The 20,000-nt window shown below is 43.2% G+C and overlaps 1 protein-coding gene across 1 annotated transcript in view; it reads right to left on the minus strand.

The window, feature by feature from the left end:
* Positions 1-20,000, minus strand: part of plxna4 (plexin A4) — a 659,145-nt gene that overhangs the window by 151,147 nt on the left and 487,998 nt on the right. The window contains 2 exon segments of the mRNA XM_055154191.1: positions 13,032-13,222; positions 19,400-19,496. Coding sequence (XP_055010166.1) covers positions 13,032-13,222; positions 19,400-19,496 — 288 coding nt within the window.

The raw sequence follows: 20,000 nt of genomic DNA on the forward strand, positions 1-20,000 counted from the left end.
AGCTTCTACTACTACTACTACTACTACAGCTTCTACTCTACTACTACTACTACTACAGCTTCTACTACTACTACTACTACTACTACTACTACTACTACTACTACTAACTACTACTTGCTGCTACTACTACTACTACTGTCATACTGATCATAATACATTTCTATGTAATATGTAAATGTAATTGTATCCTAATGAATAAATATGGCATCTTTAAAAAAATATATATAAATGTGGATTTAAGTGGATGTTTACGACAAACTCCAGTGCTATTTGACCTTTCTACAACATTCCCCTGTACATGCTGTTGTTCTATTTTATTTTTAAATGTTACACTACACATCTTTACAGAAAAGGTTGAGGTCTGGTCGCGCTCAATGGGAGATATTGCGCGTCTCTGATTAATAACATTCCCCGGTTGCATCCTAATGAGAAAACGGTCTTCTGGGAATAAGGAACCATTCAATTTGCGAGGTTCCACACACTGTATCCATCATCGCGTTATATATTTGCATAAAATACAGTACGAACAATAGCGCAGAAAATTAGCCTTGAAGGAGATACGGGGGAGCGAGAGATTTCAAATGAGGAGATCACATTCAATAAAGCGTTAGATATGAGACCAGGATGCTATAATTGACACTTCATCAGTCTGTTTAGCTTCCTGGTATAAGTCTGTCAATATAATGAATCGTATTAGGAGGCATTATAGACCGGGCTTGGTGCGGTGACCTCCTTTCGTAAACACTCGCAGCGTTTATTCAATATCAGAAGCAAGAAAAATGTGAGTGCGTTCGTCGGATTTTAACATTTTAGAAAGTATGTCGATGAACTATAGCAGCAGACCCCTGACAAGGCCGTAACTCTGTCTCGCGATGGAGCGTTGGAGACGTGTGGAGACGCTTTTCTTAAAGGTTGTATGGAGGATTTTTTTTGTTTTTTTTTTTGTTTCAAATTGTCAATGATAGCATTATAGAGATGCAGTAGCCTTGTAATTATGATGATCAAAAAAAAGAGAATAAAAATTCATCAACTCTGGACGTGGTGGGGCTAAACATTGGCCAATAGATAACGACACTGCCTCGTTATCTGTGAGCTGACAGGCTGTCAATCAAACTCCCTACGTTTCTAGCGTAACTGACTTGCCTGCGCGCCGCCGTTACGTGGTTTGCGTACGTCTGTCACGCAGTCCACAGACGCACAGACGCTGTTTACTCCACCAACGCAACAGTTCTTAGCGGCTTTTTTTACCTATATCTTCCTCGCAGTTAGCACAAAGTTTATTGCAATGGAGACAAGAATCTACGAGCAGTTAGCCCCAAAAGAAAGTCCGTTTTTGAGGTCGCTGAAAGAAGAAGACAAGGGGAAAAGCAGCGAAACCAAACTAAGGTGATTCTTGAAGATTCATTCCAGCGATGGCGCGACTGAAGCAGACGCAGGGTCTAAAGACTGACACACTGGTCCACAAATTACTCCTGGACAGGAAACTTCTGCTTATTATGAAAACGTACTTTATTTCCTTAGACAAATTTAGAATGGACAATTTAGAGTTTTCAGAAACGTTTTTCAGGACACGAATGCGATATCCTATGTGTGAAAACTTAGGGGGGGGTTCACGCATGCGCAACATTTGAAAAAGGACAAACAGTCGCTGGATTTCTCGTTCCTTGGAAAATCCTCTATACAACCTTTAAATAATCCATCCAGTCGTTGTATTTGCAGAGGTCGCTGGTGTTAGACTAGTGCACGTTAATGGACATAGTTATCCTGACAATAAAAACAGTCTTACCCACTCCACAAAACACCGGAAGCAAAACAATTATTACACCAGACTGTCGATGTAAATGTAAAACCGATGTAAAACCACCCTTGCGTTTGAAGGAAATTACGTCTGAGCAGCAGTGAGTTGTATTTCCTGATAGAAAGCTCGGCAGCGGTGGACTGATATCACATCGCACCTATCTTATCGGCAAAGTAAAATTCCACTGCTGCTGAGAAAATAGTCCCTCAACGTGCGACGATTCATGCGACGCAAGGTTATTTATTGGTTTATCTGGAATGTTTCTAGCCCGATTCATCAGCTGGTTTCACTTTGTGGAAACCGTCTGACCTCGCAGCATTACGATTTGTTAGATTGACATTAGGCAGGTGTTTTTTTTTTATTTAACCAATCGCTTCTATTTGGTCGTGACATAGGTAATGTGCCGGAACGCTCAGTGGTGTCCAAGTAATTGCCAGCTTCACAGCCCTTTGCTGATTGGCCGGTGCGCGATCTACAACTTCCTGAGTTCTTGCAAATCGTCTAGTGCAGGCATGTCAAAATGCGGACCTCTGACAAATTTTTCTTGGCCCTCAGGCTTCCACGTGAATTGTCCCAAATGACCCTGCATCAATAAAAATTTACTTTTTATTGCAAGTTTTTTTGAAAATCGACCTTGATAAAGCCTATGTTTAATATTTAGTGTGTGGTTTTAAGGATCTTAGCATGAATAAAGACTGATGGTTCATTCTAACGTGTTAAACATGCACATATTTCAATAATTCTCTGTATTAAGCACCAGTCTACGGCCTTTGATCGACTCTCTGCTTCGTCTGTGTTTAGATTTGTGGCCCTTGATGAAAAAAGTTTGGACGCCCCTGGTCTAGTGTATTCTGATTCCTGACCTCGTCGCTGGAGAGAAATGAAATTGAGCGGAGGCACTAGGTGGCGCCGGCCTGGCTAGAATGTTTCACAGTACGGTATTAAACCTTTCTATCACCACGGAGACCAAACCAGATCAAGTTGCATGTCAGATCTGTGGAGAGGCGACCCCGCTCACAGTCAGAACGCCTGTTTTTGTAGGCATTTCTGAGCCATAAAACCATCTGTAACTGAATAAATGTAAAGTAATGCAGTTTAATGTCACACTGTGGAACATTCTAGGCAGAGCAATGACATATCCATAGAAACAAGGTGGTGACGGAGCCCAAAACAAAAAGTGGAGTGGTTTAAAGATGGATAATTTGCCCTTTTACTAACCCCAAGTGAAGAAGAATTATTATTACACTGTATTATTATTATTATTATTATTATTATTATTATTATTATTATTATATTAGTCTTTGCCTCAAGTGGAGGAGTTCAAGTATCTCGGGGTCTTGTTCACGAGTGAGGGAAGGACGGAACGTGAGATTGACAGGCGGATCGGTGCAGCTTCGGCAGTGATGCGGTCGCTGTATCGGACCGTTGTGGTGAAGAGGGAGCTGAGTCGAAAGGCGAAGCTCTCGATTTACCGGTCAGTCTTCGTTCCTACTCTCACCTATGGTCATGAGCTCTGGGTAGTGACCGAAAGGACGAGATCGCGGATACAAGCGCTCGAAATGAGTTTCCTCCGCAGGGTGGCTGGGCGCTCCCTTAGAGATAGGGTGAGGAGCTCAGTCACACGGGAGGAGCTCGGAGTAGAGCCGCTGCTCCTCCACGTCGAGAGGAGCCAGTTGAGGTGGCTCGGGCATCTGTTCCGGATGCCTCCTGGGCGCCTCCCTCAGGAGGTGTTCCGGGCATGTCCCACCGGGAGGAGGCCCCGGGGAAGACCCAGGACACGCTGGAGGGACTATGTCTCTCGGCTGGCCTGGGAACGCCTCAGGGTCCCCCCGGAGGAGCTGGAGGACGTGTCTGGGGTGAAGGAAGTCTGGGAGTCCCTGCTTAGGCTGCTGCCCCCGCGACCCGGCCCCGGATAAGCGGACGAAAATGGATGGATGGATTATTATTATTATTATTATTATTATTATTATTATTATCTATTTATTATTATTATTATTATTATTATTATTATTATTATTATTATTATTATTATTATTATTATCTATTATTATTATTATTATTTTTTATTATTATTATTATTTTATTTATTTTTATTTTATTATTATTATTTTTTTTTTATTAAATTCTCCAGCTACAGTAGTCCTGATCTTGCCCGGCTCAGGATCTGGAGCTGGGCCCCCGGGTGCTGCGCCGCTCCTGACAGGTGCACTGAAGGATGGGTCAAATGCCGAGTGCCATAACCGTGTTCTTATGTCATAAAGTCGCCATATATTAAAAATCCAAATGTTTGCGCCAATAGAAATCCAATATAATCTAATAGTGTTTTATAAATGAGGTCGAATTAGCACTAAATCAATTGAGAGGAGCACCGCTTCTTGATATAAATCGCACCTGCCCCCTCGATCTCTCAGCGTTGTGCTCTAAGCCGCCTATAACAGAGAGGAATCTGCCGCTGTCTCTTTCACCGCTTCATCTTCCCCGTTCTCGTTTGTCCATTTCTCATCTTTACTGAGGCGTCTGCTGTGAAAAACTAGAATAAAGCGCTTGTGGGAGGCTACTTCTCTCCCTCTCTTTCTCTCTCCCTCTTTCTCTCGCGCTCGCCATTCATATAAACCCGATCAATCGCTCTCTGCGCTTGTGGCAGGCGACGGCTCCCTCTCTTCTCTCTCTTTCTCTCTCTCTTTCTATCCTCGGCTCTCCATTCATATAAACCTTATCAATCCCTCTCTCCCCTCCTCTGGTTGTATTTCCATCCATCTCTCTCTTCTTCCTCTTTCTCGTTCTCTCTCTACTCTCTCTCTCCTCCTCTTCCCGTCCATGTAAACCCTATCAATCCCCCTCTCCTCTCCTCTGGCTGTATTTTCATCCATCTCTCTCTTTCTCTCTCTTTTCTCTCTTTTCTCTCTCTACTCCTCCATCCATATAAACCTTATCAATCCCTCTCTCCCCTCCTCTGGCTGTATTTCCCTCTTTCTCTCTCTCTTCTCTCTCTCTCTCTCTCTCTCTCCTCTCCTCTTTCTCTCTCTGTCTCTTCCTCCTTTCTCGGTCTCTCCCTCTCTCTCTCTTTCTCTCTCTCTCCTCTCCTTCATCTCTCTCTTTCTCACTCCTCTTTCTCCCGCTCCTCCTCTCTCCATTCATGTAAACCACATCAATCCCCCTCTCCTCTCCTCTCCTCTGGCTGTATTTCCATCCTTCTCTCTCTTCCTCTTCTTCTCTCTCTCTCTGTCTCTCACCCTCCTCTTTCTCTCTCTCTCTGTAATCTCTGTTTCTTTCTCTCTCACTCCTCTTTCTTCCTTTCTCTCTCGATGACTCTCTCCATCCACGTAAACTCAATCCCTCTCTCCCTTCCTCTGGCTGTATTTCCATCCATCTCTCACTCCCTCTTTCTCTCTCTCTCTCTCTTCTCCTCCCTCCATCCATGTAAATCTGATCAATTCCCCATTCCTCTCCTCTGCCTTTATTTCCATCCTTCTCTTTCTCTCTCTCTCTCTCTCTCCATCTATCTCTACTCCACTCTCCATTCATTCATATAAACCCTATCAATCCCCACAATTCCCCTTTCCCTCCTTCTCTCTCTTCCTCTTTCTCTCTCTCTCTCACTCTCCTCTTTCTCTCTCTGTCATCTCTCTCTCTTTCTCACTCCTCTTTTTCCCTCCCTCTCTCCTCCTCTTCTTTTCATATAAACCCTATCAATCCCCTTCTCTTCTCTCTGGCTGTATTTCCATCCTTCTCTTTTCTCTCTCTCTCTCTCTCTCTCTTCTCTTTACTCTCTCTCTCTCTTTCTTCTCTCTTTCTCTCTCTCTCTCTTTCTCTCTCTCCATTCATATAAACCTTATCAATCCCTCTCTCCTCTCCTCTGGCTGTATTTTCATCCATCTCGGTCTCTCCCTCTTTCTCTTTCTCTCTCTCTCCTCTCCTTCATCTCTCTCTTTCTCACTCCTCTTTCTCCCGCTCCTCCTCTCTCCATTCATGTAAACCACATCAATCCCCCTCTCCTCTCCTCTGGCTATATTTCCATCCATCTCGGTCTCTCCCTCTTTCTCTTTCTCTCTCTCTGTCATCTCTGTTTCTTTCTCTCTCACTTCTCTCTCTCTGTCGTCTCTTTCTCTCTTTCTTCTTTCTTCCTTTCTCTCTCTCCATCCATATAAACCACATCAATCCCCCTCTCCTCTCCTCTGGCTGTATTTTCATCCATCTCTCTCTTTCTCACTCCTATTTCTCCCTTTCTCTCTCTACTCCCTCCATCCATGTAAATCTGACCAATTCCCCTTTCCTCTCCTCTGGCTGTATTTCCCTTATTCTCTCTCTCCCTCTTTCTCTCTCTCTCTCTCTCACTCTCCTCTTTCTCTCTCTCTCTCTCTTTCTCACTCCTCTTTTTCCCTCCCTCTCCTCCTCTCTCCATTCATGTAAACCCTAACAATCCCCCTCTCCTCTGTCTGTATTTCCATCCATCTCTCTCTGTCTTTCTCTCCTCTTTCTCTCTCTCTTCTCTCTCTCTCTCTTTCATATAAACCCTATCAATCCCTCTCTCCTCTCCTCTGGCTATATTTCCATCTTTCCCTCTCTCTCCCTCTTACTCTCGTCATTTTCTTTCTCTGTCAACTCTCTCTCTCTCTCTTTCTCACTCCTCTTTGTCCCTCTCTCTCTCTCTCCTCCTCTCCCCACCCATGTAAACCCTATCGATCCCCTTCTCCTTTCCTCTATCTGTATTTCCATCCATCTCTCTCTTTCTCTCGCTCTGTCTTTCTCTCCTCTCTCTCCCTCTCCTCCTCTCTCCATTCATGTAAACCTTATCAATCCCTTTCTCCCTCCTCTAGATGTATTTTCATCCATCTCTCTCTCTCTCTCTGCCCCACTTTCTTTCTTGCTCCTATTTCTCCCTTTCTCTCTCTCCTCCTCTCTTGAACCATGTAAACCCTATCAATCCCCCCCTCTTTCTCTCTTTCACTTCTCTCTCTCTCTCTCTCCTCCCTCTCTGTCCCTCACTTTCTTCTCTCTTTCTCCTCTTCTCTCTGTTTTTCTCTTTCTTCTCTCATTTCCCCCCTCTCTCTCTCTTCTCACTTTCTCCTCCCTCTTTCTTCTCTCTTTCTCTCTCCTCTCTCTGTTTTTTCTCTTTCTTCTCTCATTTCCCCCTCTCTCTCTCTCTTCTCTCTTTCTCCTCTCTCTCTTCTCTCTTACTCCTCCTCTCTCTCTCTTTCTTCTCTCATTTCCCCCCTCTCTCTCTCTTTCTCACTTTCTCCTCCTCTTTCTCCTCTCTCTCTCTTCTCTCTTACTCCTCTCTCTCTCTCTCTTCTCTCATTCCCCCCTCTCTCTCTTCTCACTTTCTCCTCCCTCTTTCTCTCACTCTTTCTTCTCTCTCTCTTTCTCCTCTCTCTCTCTCTTCTTCTTCTCTCATTCCCCCCCTCTCTCTCTTCTCACTTTCTCCTCCCTCTTTCTCTCACTCTTTCTTCTCTCTTTCTCTCTTCTCTTTCTCCTCTCTCTCTCTCTTCTCTTTCTCCTCTCTCTCTCTCTCTTCTTTCTTACTCCTCTCTCTCTCTTTCTTCTCTCATTTCCCCCTCTCTCTCTCTTCTCACTTTCTCCTCCCTCTTTCTTCTCTCTTTCTCTCTCTCTTTCTCCTCTCTCTCTCTCTCTCTTCTTCTCTCTACTCTCTCTCTCTCTCTCTCTTCTCTCATTTCCCCCCTCTCTCTCTCTTCTTACTTTCTCCTCCCTCTTTCTCTCACTCTTTCTTCTCTCTCTCTCTCTCTCTTTCTTCTCTCTTTCTCTCTTCTCTCTCTTTCTCTCTCTCCATTCACATAAACCCTATCAATCCCCCTCTCCTCTCCTCTGTCTGTATTTTTAGCCATCTCTCTCTCTCTCTCCCTGTTTTTCTCTCTCTCCTCTTCTCTCCATCCATATAAACCCCATCAGTCCCCCCCTCTCCTCTCCTTTATCTGTATCTCCATCCCCCTCTCCCGCCGTCCGTCCGTTCTTCCATCCGTCTTGCGTGCCGGAGCGCAGATATCCCTCACAGCTCTGACCTCGTGCTCTCGTCTGTTATTATCCCCCTTTATGAGCGTGAGGCGGGTCAAGTGCGTTTGGCCCCGTGGCTTGTTTTCGGTACACGAGGGGTTAAGAGGGGGAGCGCGTCGGCATCTGCGCGCGGCGTCTGATTGATCACCGCCGACGAATGAGCCTGACGGAGACCGGAGACGAGAGGAGGAAGAGGAGGACGAGGCCGGACGAAGCTTCGGCGGAAATGACAACAAGAAACCTTACGAACAAGTGAGGAAATTAAGACGGATTTTGTTTTTGTTGTGGGAATTTTTGTGATATCTGATGTTTTTGCGAGGTCGTTCGCATTTCCACTTAAATGCGACTTGTACGTGATCTCCAGCGCGAACTTTAAACGCCCCAAAAGTGTCCCGCATGTGCACTGAAGGACACGACGACTTCACAAGCAGTTATCGTGCTCAGTGTTTACGGAAGTCGCCTAAACGCTGGGCTTGTTTCCCGAAATACGGTCCAGTTCTTCGTAAAATGGACAGGTTACACATCCACGGCCGCTTCGTTTGTTTGAGTCTTTAACTCTTTCCCCCCTGGACGCCGACTAGGAACAACCCATACATGTGTTACTAGGGCTACACCCATAGAGCATAATTGCATAAAAGAAAACAGACTTCCACCAGTGATTATAAATGATTTTTACACTCATGAACTTAATTGTAACACAGACATATTTGTATCTCTGGAAACCTTAGACTCTGAACTATTCATTTATGGATGTTTAAATGTGATTCAACTCATTTATAGGTGTATAACAGCTCACTGAAAATGAGAGTTTACCTGGTCAGGTGCAAACTCGAAAACAAAAAACTACATTCAGCATCTGATATCTGCATGTTCTGAGTACTATATTCATAAAAAAATAAAAAATATACTTTGTCAAAGTATTTAAACAGATTTCATATCACCAGATACAGTATAGCCAAGTGTGCACCTGTTTTTACCTGTTGTTCACCTGTGTGCACCTAATTAGTTTTTTTCCATTTAGCTTATTCAACTCATTTAACTTATTCAACTTATTTTATTTATTCAACTCATTTAGCTTATTCAACTAATTTAGCTTATTATAATATAATAATATAATAATAAAACTCTTCCCTGTCAGTGGGTGTTCAGTATTTGTCATCTTGGTTATTTTCTCGTGTGCAGAGCTCCGCATAAGTGTTTTTTCTGTAGCGATTCTGTTATACATCGCATCTTGGAAAAAAAGACTGAAATATTTTAAAGGACTGGCCTGGGCAACATCCAGATTTCAGGGCAATTTTGGTTCATAATCGAGTATAAAGCTCAGATAGTTTGTTGGGACATCGCAGGACTCCACACAGACGCATCAGCGGCATTCTCACCTTCTCCCCGAAAGTCCGTCGCTATCGCTGTTTTCCACTTTATAATCAACTTCAACATCATCACTTTTGAAATCTATAAAAGTCACTTTCTCTAAACTCATCCATAAAATACGTCCACTCCTCATTATTTCTAAAACTGTGCGCCGCAGCCCCGCGATCTTTCCATTGCACGTGTTTCGTGTTGTGTTTTTTCCGGAAACTACCATCGTCACTATTTCGATTAACTTCGGAAAAAATCGGCGAAAACATATCCTTGAATCCTATTGGTCAGTCTAGTGTGGGTTGTAGTGGCCCCGACCTATCACAGTCTCTGTTTAAATGTGAAAAACCGAGCTGTTTCTAAAGGTCGTCAAATCACGTCTTTAGTGATACAGCGGAGGTGTCAAAAGTTGTCATTAAGGGTTTAGGGGGGGTCGTCAAATGTCGTCTTCATGGGGGAAAGAGTTAACCTCCTTGTATTTGGCTCGCAGGCTCTTTATTTTTCGTCGACATTGGAGCCAGGACCGTCTGTAGTCGCGCTCAGACATTTCTTTGGAAATCATTTCAAAAACCGCCCAGTTCCGATAAGACTAGGGCTGTCGCGACCAGGGAATTTCTCCTGCGGTGCGGTATAACTGCTGAGTTACCATATTTCCAGCGGCACTGAAAACTTTCTCCGATGATGCGCTTGTTGAGCAGATGCGCATGTACCTTGGTTGTCGTGCGGATATAGCGTGTGTAGCGTGGGAGAAGTAACATTTGGCGTTGGAAAAAGTACCGATGCATCTCTCCAGGTCTCACTGTGGCAGCTCGGGTCAGAGTCCTGCACCAGGTCGGGTAACCGCAGACTTAAGAGAGAAAGAACCCCGAGCCCGTAGAGCAAGGTGTCCGCAAAGCGCGATCAGGAGACGGCTGCACTTAACTCCGTGCGACGCGAAGCTCTGCACTGGTCCTTTCACCTGCGGTCACCCGATGGTCTACGCGGCGCCCCTTAGTCCTGGGTTAGTCCTGGGTTAGTCCTGGGTTAGTCCTGGGTTATCACGAGCGCGGGTGGTAACGGGTGGAATGTTAACGAGTCCGGGCAAGTGCAGGTCTCCAAAAATGGACCCGTGCAGGACTCTGGGTTGGGTCACGTTGGTGTGCGGTGATGACGGTGGCCCAACATGCAGCGCGGTGATTCGTTTTCGCGGTTATTGCGACAGCCCGACATAAAACCCCTCCAGTTTGGCCTGAATACAGCGATCCCCCCAGATATTAATGAACTCGCCAACCTCACTTTCCCTCCATTGACTAGACTTCAAGCCTGATGTGTAGGTGGGATGAATGTGACCTGGCCGTTCAGACTGAAGTCGCATGTCAAAAGATCGGATATGTGTCGGTTTTAGGAGCACATGTCCAAGCGGCCTGGATAACATTTGAAAAAATCGGATCTGTGTCGTTCAGGTTGCAGTCTGAACGTAGTCTTATATTGCGCAAAAAATCTACATTCGTTTAGCTTCTCGAAAACCGGTCCACTCCTTCTTCATAAATATGTTTGATTTTGTTTTGTATGGCAAGTCCAGTAGAGCAACTGAGGGTGGTATCGCGCTGGGGGTGTTCGATGTGTATGTCTGTGACGGAATGTTCAGCACACTGCAACAAAGCTTGTTCAAAACTTTAGATATAAACACTTAAATCTATCAGAAAAAAGTAGTGAAATTATCTGTCCATGAAGCAAGATCATTTTACTTGACAAGTTATCTTAAAATAAACGACCTCTGGAGTAGAATTAAGCATCTCAGAACTATAAAGTCGATAATAAATCTGAAAACAAGATGAATAACCTGATAGTTTTATATCTGACGCAGTGGCTGTCAAATCTAAACCAGGTCTATAACAGGACTATTGTGGGTCTAATCTAATCAAGAGCTAAACCAGGTCTGAAAATAAACTACAGTGGGAATGATGTTGTCCTGTTATAGACCTGGTTTAGCTCTAGATGAGACCTGGAATAGTCCTGTCGTAGACCTGGTTTAGATCTAGATGAGACCTGGAATAGTCCTGTTGTAGACCTGGTTTAGCTCTAGATGAAACCTGGAATAGTCCTGTTACAGACCTGGTTTAGATCTAGATGAGACCTGGAATAGTCCTGTTATAGACCTGGTTTAGCTCTAGATGAGACCTGGAATAGTCCTGTTACAGACCTGGTTTAGTTAGATAGACCTGTTTACCTGTTTAGATCTAGATGAGACCTGTAATAGTCCTGTTGTAGACCTGTTTTAGCTCTAGATGAGACCTCGGATAGTCCCATTATAGACCTGGTTTAGATCTAGATCAGACCTGGAATAGTCCTGTTATAGACCTGGTTTAGCTCTAGATGAGACCTGGAATAGTCCTGTTACAGACCTGGTTTAGCTCTAGATGAGACCTCGGATAGTCCTGTTATAGACCTGGTTTAGCTCTAGATGAGACCTGGAATAGTCCTGTTATAGACCTGGTTTAGATCTAGATGAGACCTCGAATAGTCCTGTTATAGACCTGGTTTAGATCTAGATGAGACCTCGGTTTAAGCTTAGATGAAACCTGGATAGTTATTTATAGACCTGGTTTAGCTCTAGATGAGACCTGGAATAGTCCTGTTATAGACCTGGTTTAGATCTAGATGAGACCTGGAATAGTCCTGTTATAGACCTGGTTTAGATCTAGATGAGACCTCGAATAGTCCCGTTATAGACCTGGTTTAGCTCTAAATGAACCTGGAATAGTCCTGTTATAGACCTGGTTTAGATCTAGATGAGACCTGGAATAGTCCTGTTACAGACCTGGTTTAGATCTAGATGAGACCTGGAATAGTCCGTTATAGACCTGGTTAGTTAGGACCTGGAATAGTCCTGTTATAGACCTGGTTTAGATCTAGATGAGACCTGATAGTCCTTATAGACCTGGTTTAGCTCTAGATCAGACCTGGAATAGTCCTGTTATAGACCTGGTTTAGCTCTAGATAGAGAACCTGGAATAGTCCTGTTATAGACCTGGTTTAGAATATCTAGATAGATGAGACCTTGTTATAGACCCTAGATATAGACCTGGTTATAGACCTGGTTTAGCTCTAGATGAGACCTGGAATAGTCCTGTTATAGACCTGGTTTAGCTCTAGATGAGACCTGGAATAGTCCTGTTATAGACCTGGTTTAGATCTAGATGAGACCTCGGATAGTCCCATTATAGACCTGGTTTAGATCTAGATGAGACCTCGAATAGTCCTGTTATAGACCTGGTTTAGATCTAGATGAGACCTCGGATAGTCCTGTTACCGTAGACCTGGTTTAGATCTAGATGAGACCTCGGATAGTCCCGTTATAGACCTGGTTTAGCTATAGATGAGACCTGGAATAGTCCTGTTATAGACCTGGTTTAGCTCTAGATGAGACCTGGAATAGTCCTGTTATAGACCTGGTTTAGCTCTAGATGAGACCTGGAATAGTCCTGTTATAGACCTGGTTTAGATCCGGTGATACAGCTGGACATTTGCACAGCTCTCTATAATATTTTAAGTGTATTTAATCCACTTTTATGTCCTCATTTGGATAATTCCTTGTTTAAATGATCCCTAAATTAGTCAAACCCACATAATGAAGAGAAGCACCACTTGAAGAATCTCACCTACCACAATTTGAGAACCACAGAACGTAAGAAAAGCCAAAACTTTTGCCCTAAACAAGACACAAAACTTCATATTCTGAATGTAAATGCATGTATTTGGCTGGCGGCTTTCACACTGGCCTTCTTTGCCCTTGTGTCTCCTATACAGTCTGACAGCGAGCGAGCGGAAGAAAGGAGGAGGAGAAGGAGGAAGGAGGGGGGGTCTTGTCTCGCTCTGTGCCCACCTGTGTGATGCGTGGGTGGGTGCATTTGCTGTTGATGCCGTTGTGTTGGAGCAACTGGTTCTCTGGGTGGGGGCAGTGCTGTTTCAGGGTGCAGCGGTTCTCTCCTTTGCACCACACGCAGCCGAATTGCGGGTTCGCCTTCAGACACAGGCCACAGCTCCCCCTCTGAGCATCGCACTTGTACAGATGAACTGGAGAAACAAGAAAAAAGAGAAAAAGAGAGAAAAGATGGAGATTATTTTAATGGCTTTTAATGCATATGTGATGAAACTAGCACTGTTGCAATAAAAATTTACAATTCAGGACAAAATAATATTAAAGGGCCCATTTGAAGCTGTTTCTACGGAAGCCCCAAGTGGCAAGAGAAAAAAAAAAAAAAAAAAAGAGGTTAAAAAAAATAAAAAAAAAAAAATCTGCCATTAAAAAACAAGCAAAACGCAAAAACACAAAAGAAATAAATATTGAGACTCGTTTATTGCAAAATTTAAAAAATATATATATTATTATTTATTTATTTTATTAATTATTATTTACTTTATATATTTTATTATTTATTTATTTTTTATTTTATTATATTTAACTAATTGAGTTGTTGGTGCAAACAACAACAACAAAACAAACAAAAAAACACAACTTGACCAAATGACGTGCCTCTTTTTTTTTTTTTTTTTCTTTTGCCACTCAGGGCTTCCGTAGTTTTCTGATTTAAATTATAATGTTGTTTCCTCATCACAAACAGACCTGGAGTTGTGTTTTGTTTCATTCACACATGTTTAACACACAAACCCTGCGCGTTTAAGCCGAGTTCTTATCTTGAATGGAAAACACTTTGCTCCACCTTGTGATGTCATGTGGTGATACAAAAGTGCTCCATTGCGTTTATAAACTCCATACACCTTCACTAGAATCATTTGGATTATTTCAGACCTGGAATTGCCAATCTCTACTGAACTTAAGGTAAACGGCAGCTAATCTTTTGTAAACTACCAATTCATGACATCACAAGGTGGAATAGAGCATTTTCAGATTTGGAGATGTAGACAGACTAAGGCTACATCCACATGACAACACTCTTGGATTTTTTTTTTTTTTTTTTTTATACGAGTAAATAGCCACTGGACAAGCTGCGGTTTGCTTTTCAAAACGATAACGCAACACCAACATTCTTAGATTTCTCCATTAAAAAAAAAAAAAAAAACACCATTTTTGCCCGACCCGAAACGCTGGCTCCATGTGGACGAAAGACCAAAACGAACAAAAACGTCATCATTTCGACCAAAAAACGCCTTGTGGGTTTCTCAAACATGTGAACGTGAACGAACCAAAACACAACTCCAGGTCTGTTTTTGAGAAGGTAAACAACATTCTAACATGGCTTAAATCTCACAATCGTCAATTTTTTAATGTCTTACAAAAATGGCTTCATGTTTACACCGACAATATACGACATTTAGAATAAACATCTCGACGTACATACATTATTTTCCTCTTCATGATCCCCGGAGCACTAAACACAGCCACCGTATCTCTCTTTATCATAGTTTACCATAATGAATGTTGTGACCGTCTTTCTGTGCTCCTCTGCCTCGCCACATAATTTACATATCATCTCTATGGCAACGGGCCAGTCATTTTCTCATTAATTGTCATTAGCGGCACGTGGGATGTTCCTAATGTATAACTGTCAACTATTTCCATCGCATACGTCTCCGCTTCGGGCTATTTATGCAGTATTTACTCTGTGAAATGATACCCGGGCACAGGCAGACTCTGGCTCGCAGTGCTGCACGGTGTCGAAATAAACAGAAGAATTACTTTCTCTGACACGAGTGCCTTTGGTTAAAAAGAAAACTACAATTCCCAGGATGCCCCTCTCCCTGCATTGGTAATGTGTTGCCAGAGTTGAAGAAGGTCAGACAGACGAGATGCTTATAAATAACAAGCGACGAACTACACGTGTCCAAAGGTTAAATTTTGTACTAATGGCGGCTCGTATTGACAATAAGCACGACTTTTCTGGTGGAGATGTTGCCTGGAATGTTCCGCAGTGTGGCATTACACTTATTTATCTCTACAGAGGCAGCAGTTGGCGCCACAGAATCAAGTTACATGTCAGATTTGTGGAGAGGTGAACCCACTCAACGCAAGGACGCACGTTTTTAGGTCAATAAAAAAACAAATTAAGGAGAATGGAGATAAGCAGGTGGAGGACAAAAGTATAAAATTACTGTAATGTGTTGCTTTTTGTTCTAACACAGTAATGTTGGGCATTACAAGGAAAAAATGGTAATATTTTACTTGATACAAATGTCAGTATCACGTGTTGCAATGCATTTTTAATCTGGATTGAAGTGGTGGGTTTTTCATTTTCCTTCATACAAATTCGCTAAATCACCGAGATGTCAGCAGTGGTGAAACACCATCGTTACGGTTCCGAATGTCGGGTCGGGTCCAGAGGTGTGTCCATGTAGATCCATCAGGTGACCGCGGGCTCAGGATTCTCTCAGAGGCGATCTAAGGTCCTAGTCCAAGATTAGTCCTTGCTTGGTCCTGGTTTAGTCCTGGTTCAGCTTGGGTTTAGACCTGGTTTAAATCTGGTTCAGTCCTCGGTTCAGTCCTGGTTTAGATCTGGTTTAGTCCTGGTTCAGTTCTGGTTTAGTCCTGGTTTAGTCCTGGTTCAGTCCTGGTCCTGGTTTAGTCCTGGTTTAGTCTTGGTTTAGCCCTGGTTCAGTCCTGGTTCAGTCCTCGGTTCAGTGCTGGTTTAGTCCTGATTCAGGTCTGGTTCAGGTCTGGTTCAGGTCTGGTTCAGTCCTGGTTTAGTCCTGATTCAGGTCTGGTTCAGGTCTGGTTCAGGTTTGGTTCAGTCCTGGTTCAGTCCTAGTTCACTCCTGATTTAGACCTGGTTCAGACCTGATTCAGTCCCCCTGGTTCAGTCCTGGTTCAGTCCTCGGTTTAGACCTGGTTTAGACCTGATTTAGTCCTAGTTTAGTCCTGGTTTAGACCTGGTTTAGACCTGATTTAGACCTGATTTAGACCTGATTTAGTCCTAGTTTAGTCCTGGTTTAGATGTGGTTCAGTCCTCGGTTCAGTCCTCAGTTTAGTCCTGGTTTAGCCCTAGTTTAGTCCTGGTTTAAACATGGTTCAGCTCTAATTTAGTCCTTGGTTCAGTCCTGGTTTAGTCCTCGGCACAAAGTTCGTCATCGTCGCTCACTGATTATTTGTTATTTTGTTGAGAGTATCTTAAAAGTGCTGCAATAGTCGTGTAATGTTTTATATTTTAAACACAGTAATATTGTACAGTAACAAATTACTTTAAAATGACAGAAACACGTCATAAATAAATACACACATCACAGTTTTGAAGTAACTTGCCCAACACCGACTGAACTACTGTCACGTTTTTAACAATTTCGATGCCAATTTCAGAATTTCAGATCACATAAAAGTCTCTAGTATTGTTTTATTGAGTTGTAAAGAGATTTTGTGTTTGAGTTGGATCGATATTAAATCAAATGAACCCCGTCACTAACCGAAATAATCAGATTCAGCTTTTATGATTTGTCTTTTTGTGTATTTCTTTTTAAAACGTCCTAAAAAAAAAAAAACAAAAAAAGAAACTACAGACACAGCGGCTCGTGCCCCATCATCTCACGCTATTTCGCGATCTGAAAACAGCCAATTAAAACGGTCACTCAACACCAAAGGAGAAAACGTCGCGGCAGATGTGTTAAAGTTAAACCACTCCACAGAAGGAGATGGGGGAGACTCGGCCTGTTGCCATGGAAACAAGCTCCGAGGGGGCAACAATGGGAAGTCGTTTTACAGTGCATCGATATGAATGAGAGCGCAGGAGAGACGGAGAGGAAGGAGAGAGGAAGGAGAGAAAAAGAGAGAGTAAGAGAGAGAAGAGTGAGAAAAGGATGATGCAGAAGCTGGGAGGTGATAGACAGAGCTGGTAAAAGATAGAGAGAAAGAAAGAGAGAGAGTGAGTGTGTGTGTGTGAGAAAGAGAGAGAGATGATGCAGAGACTGAGAGGTGATAGACAGAGCGAATAAAAGAGAGAGAGAGAGAGAGAGAGAGAGAGAGAAGAAAAAAAGAGCGAAAGAGAGAGAAGAGTGAGAAGAGGATGATACAGAGGCTGAGAGGTGATAGACAGAGCGAGTAAAAGATAGCAAGAGAGAGAGAGAGAGAGAGAGAGAGAGAGAGAGAGAGAGAGAGAGAGAGAGAGAGAGAGAGAGTGTGTGTGTGTGTGTGTGTGTGTGTGTGTGTAAAGAGAGAGAGCAAGAGAGAGAGAGAGAGAGAGAAAAAACAGCGAAAGAGAGAAGAGTGAGAAAAGGATGATGCAGAAAAAGAGGTGATAGACAGCGAGTAAAAGATAAAAAGAAAGAAGAGAGAGTGAGTGTGTGTGTGTGTGTGTGTGTGTGAGAGAGAGAGATGAAAAAAGCGAGCGAAAGAGAGAGAGAAGAGTGAGAAAAGGATGATGCAGAGAAGAGAGGTGATAGACAGAGCGAGTAAAAGATAAAAAGAAAGAGAGAGAGAGAGTGTGTGTGTGTGCGTACGTGTGTGTGTGTGTGTGAGAGAGAGAGAGAGATGAAAAAGAGTGAAAGAGAGAAGAGTGAGAAAAGGATGATGCAGAGAAAGAGAGGTGATAGACAGAGCGAGTAAAAGAGAGAGAGAGCGTGTGTGTGAGAGAGAAAGAGAGAGAAGAGAAAAAGAGAAAGATGAGTGAGAAAAGGACGATGCAGAGAAAGAGGTGATAGAGCGAGTAAAAGATAGAGAGAGAGAGAGAGAGAGAAGAAAAGAGAGCAAAGAGAGAGAAGAGTGAGAAAAGATGATGCAGAAGAAAGAGGTGATAGACAGAGCGAGTAAAAGATAAAAAGAAAGAGAGAGAGAGAGTCTGTGTGTGTGTGTGTGTGTGTGTGAGAGAGAGAGAGATGAAAAAAGCGAGCGAAAGAGAGAGAGAAGAGTGAGAAAAGGATGATGCAGAGAAAGAGGTGATAGACAGAGCGAGTAAAAGATAGAGAGAGAGAAGAAAAGAGAGCAAAGAGACAGAGTGAGTAAAAGATAAAAAGAAAGAGAGAGAGTCTGTGTGTGTGCGTGTGAGAGAGAGAGATGAAAAAATGTGAGCGAAAGAGAGAGAGAAGAGTGAGAAAAGGATGATGCAGAGGCTGAGAGGTGATAGACAGAGCGAGTAAAAGATAAAGAGAGAAAGAGTGAGGAAGAGAAGGAGAGGAGCGAAAAAGAGAGAGAAAAGGATGATACACAGAGCAAGTAAAAGATAGAGAGAGAAAGAGAGAGGAAGAGAAGGAGAGAAGAGAAAAAGAGAGGAGAGAGGAGAAGAGGAAAGAGGAGAGAGAGAAAGAGAAAAGACAGTGAAGACAGGAAAAAGACCGAGAGAAAGAAAGAGGAGAGAGGGGGAGAACGGAAAAAGAGAGAAGACTGAGAAAAGGATGAGACAGAGAGGCGATAGACAGAGCGAGTAAACAATCGAGTGTTAGAGAGAGAACGAGAGAGAGAAAGGAGAAAAAGAGGAGAGAGAGAGAGAGAAAAAGAAGACAGTGAAGAGAGGAAAAAGAGAGACCAAGAGGAGAAAGAGAGGGAGAGTGAAAAAAGGGTGTGACAGAGAGGTGATAGAAAGAGAGAATAAAAGATAGAGCGTGTGTGAGAGAGAAAAAAACAGAAAAGAAAGGGAGAGGAGAGAAACAGAGAAAGAAAGAGAGAGAAGAGTGAGAAAAGGATGATACAGAGACTGAGAAGTGATAGACAGAGTGAGTAAAAGATAGAGAGAGAGAGAGAGAGAGAGAGAGAGAGAGAGAGAGAGAGGAGGGGGTCTAAGAAAAACTAAAAGATTAAAAGAGAGGTTAGAGATTTAAAAAAAAGGTGGATGGATAGAGCGAGAGAGAGGAGAGACACAGACATGAGAGAGAGAGAGGGATGTAGAGAAGAGAGAAAAAGAGAGGGAAGAAAGAAGAAGAAAAAGAAAGAGGGACAGATACAAGGAGAAAGATGAGAGAGACTAAAAAAAGAGAGAAAAAAGAGAGGAACAGAAGAGAAAGGGAGAACGATAGAGCACTAAAACTTTTTGGCCGTGTGTCCGTCACCTGCTCGTTTCCATGGAGACGTCATTGCTCTGCCTGGAATGTTCCACAGCGTGACATTAAGCAGCTCTACCTTTACATTATTACAGGTGGCTTTATGGCTCAAAAAATACTCCACGAAAACACCACACCGTGAAACATCTCCGCGGAGAAAAGCGTTTGACGGACCCTCCGCCCGAAAAGTTACACAGTGCAGCTTTAAGAATCACATATTACAGGTCAAAACGTCTACATTTTTCATTTTTTTTCAGGACCGTCGCAGTACATTACCTTTATTGAGGGCCGGGTTGTCGATACTGAAATCTCCGTTCCAGATGACGGTCAGCTCCACGGGAAGGCTGCTCATCTCCATCCCGTCGTAGAAGTACTGTCGTCATGGCAACCGGCGGGCGGCGACGGAAAGTACAGGAGATAAGAAGAGAAGAGAAGAGAAAAGAGAGAGAGAGAGAGAGTGGAAACAGTTGAGACACTTTTAAACGATTTATTATCTTTATTTAAAATCGTCAGAAAACCTCGAGGGGCTGGAGTGCGGCGAGCGTCATGCATATTCATCAGGTGGGGCTTGTAACACTAGAGGCGGCGCGGGATCGAAGCCGGAATCAGGATTTTCTGCTAAATTACAGTTTCCCTCCTTCAGCGCGCAGTCATAGTGTAATATTTATATTCAGAAAACTACAAGTCCCATGATGCCCCTCTCTCTCTCTGTGTGTGTGCTCTCTGGTAATGTGCTGCCCACGGTCAAAGTGAAAGAAGGTCAGCAACGGGATACTTAAAAACCACGAGCAATTAAAAAAGAACTACAGTTAGATTCATATTTATATCACATTTTTAAACAGTTTGATGCAGTGTTTTCTTTTATCTCAATTACAAA

The sequence above is a fragment of the Boleophthalmus pectinirostris genome, unplaced genomic scaffold (genome assembly GCF_026225935.1).
Source record: "Boleophthalmus pectinirostris isolate CB_2022bp ecotype Guang Dong unplaced genomic scaffold, ASM2622593v1 HiC_scaffold_18, whole genome shotgun sequence".
In the NCBI taxonomy this organism is placed as follows: Eukaryota; Metazoa; Chordata; class Actinopteri; order Gobiiformes; family Gobiidae; genus Boleophthalmus; species Boleophthalmus pectinirostris.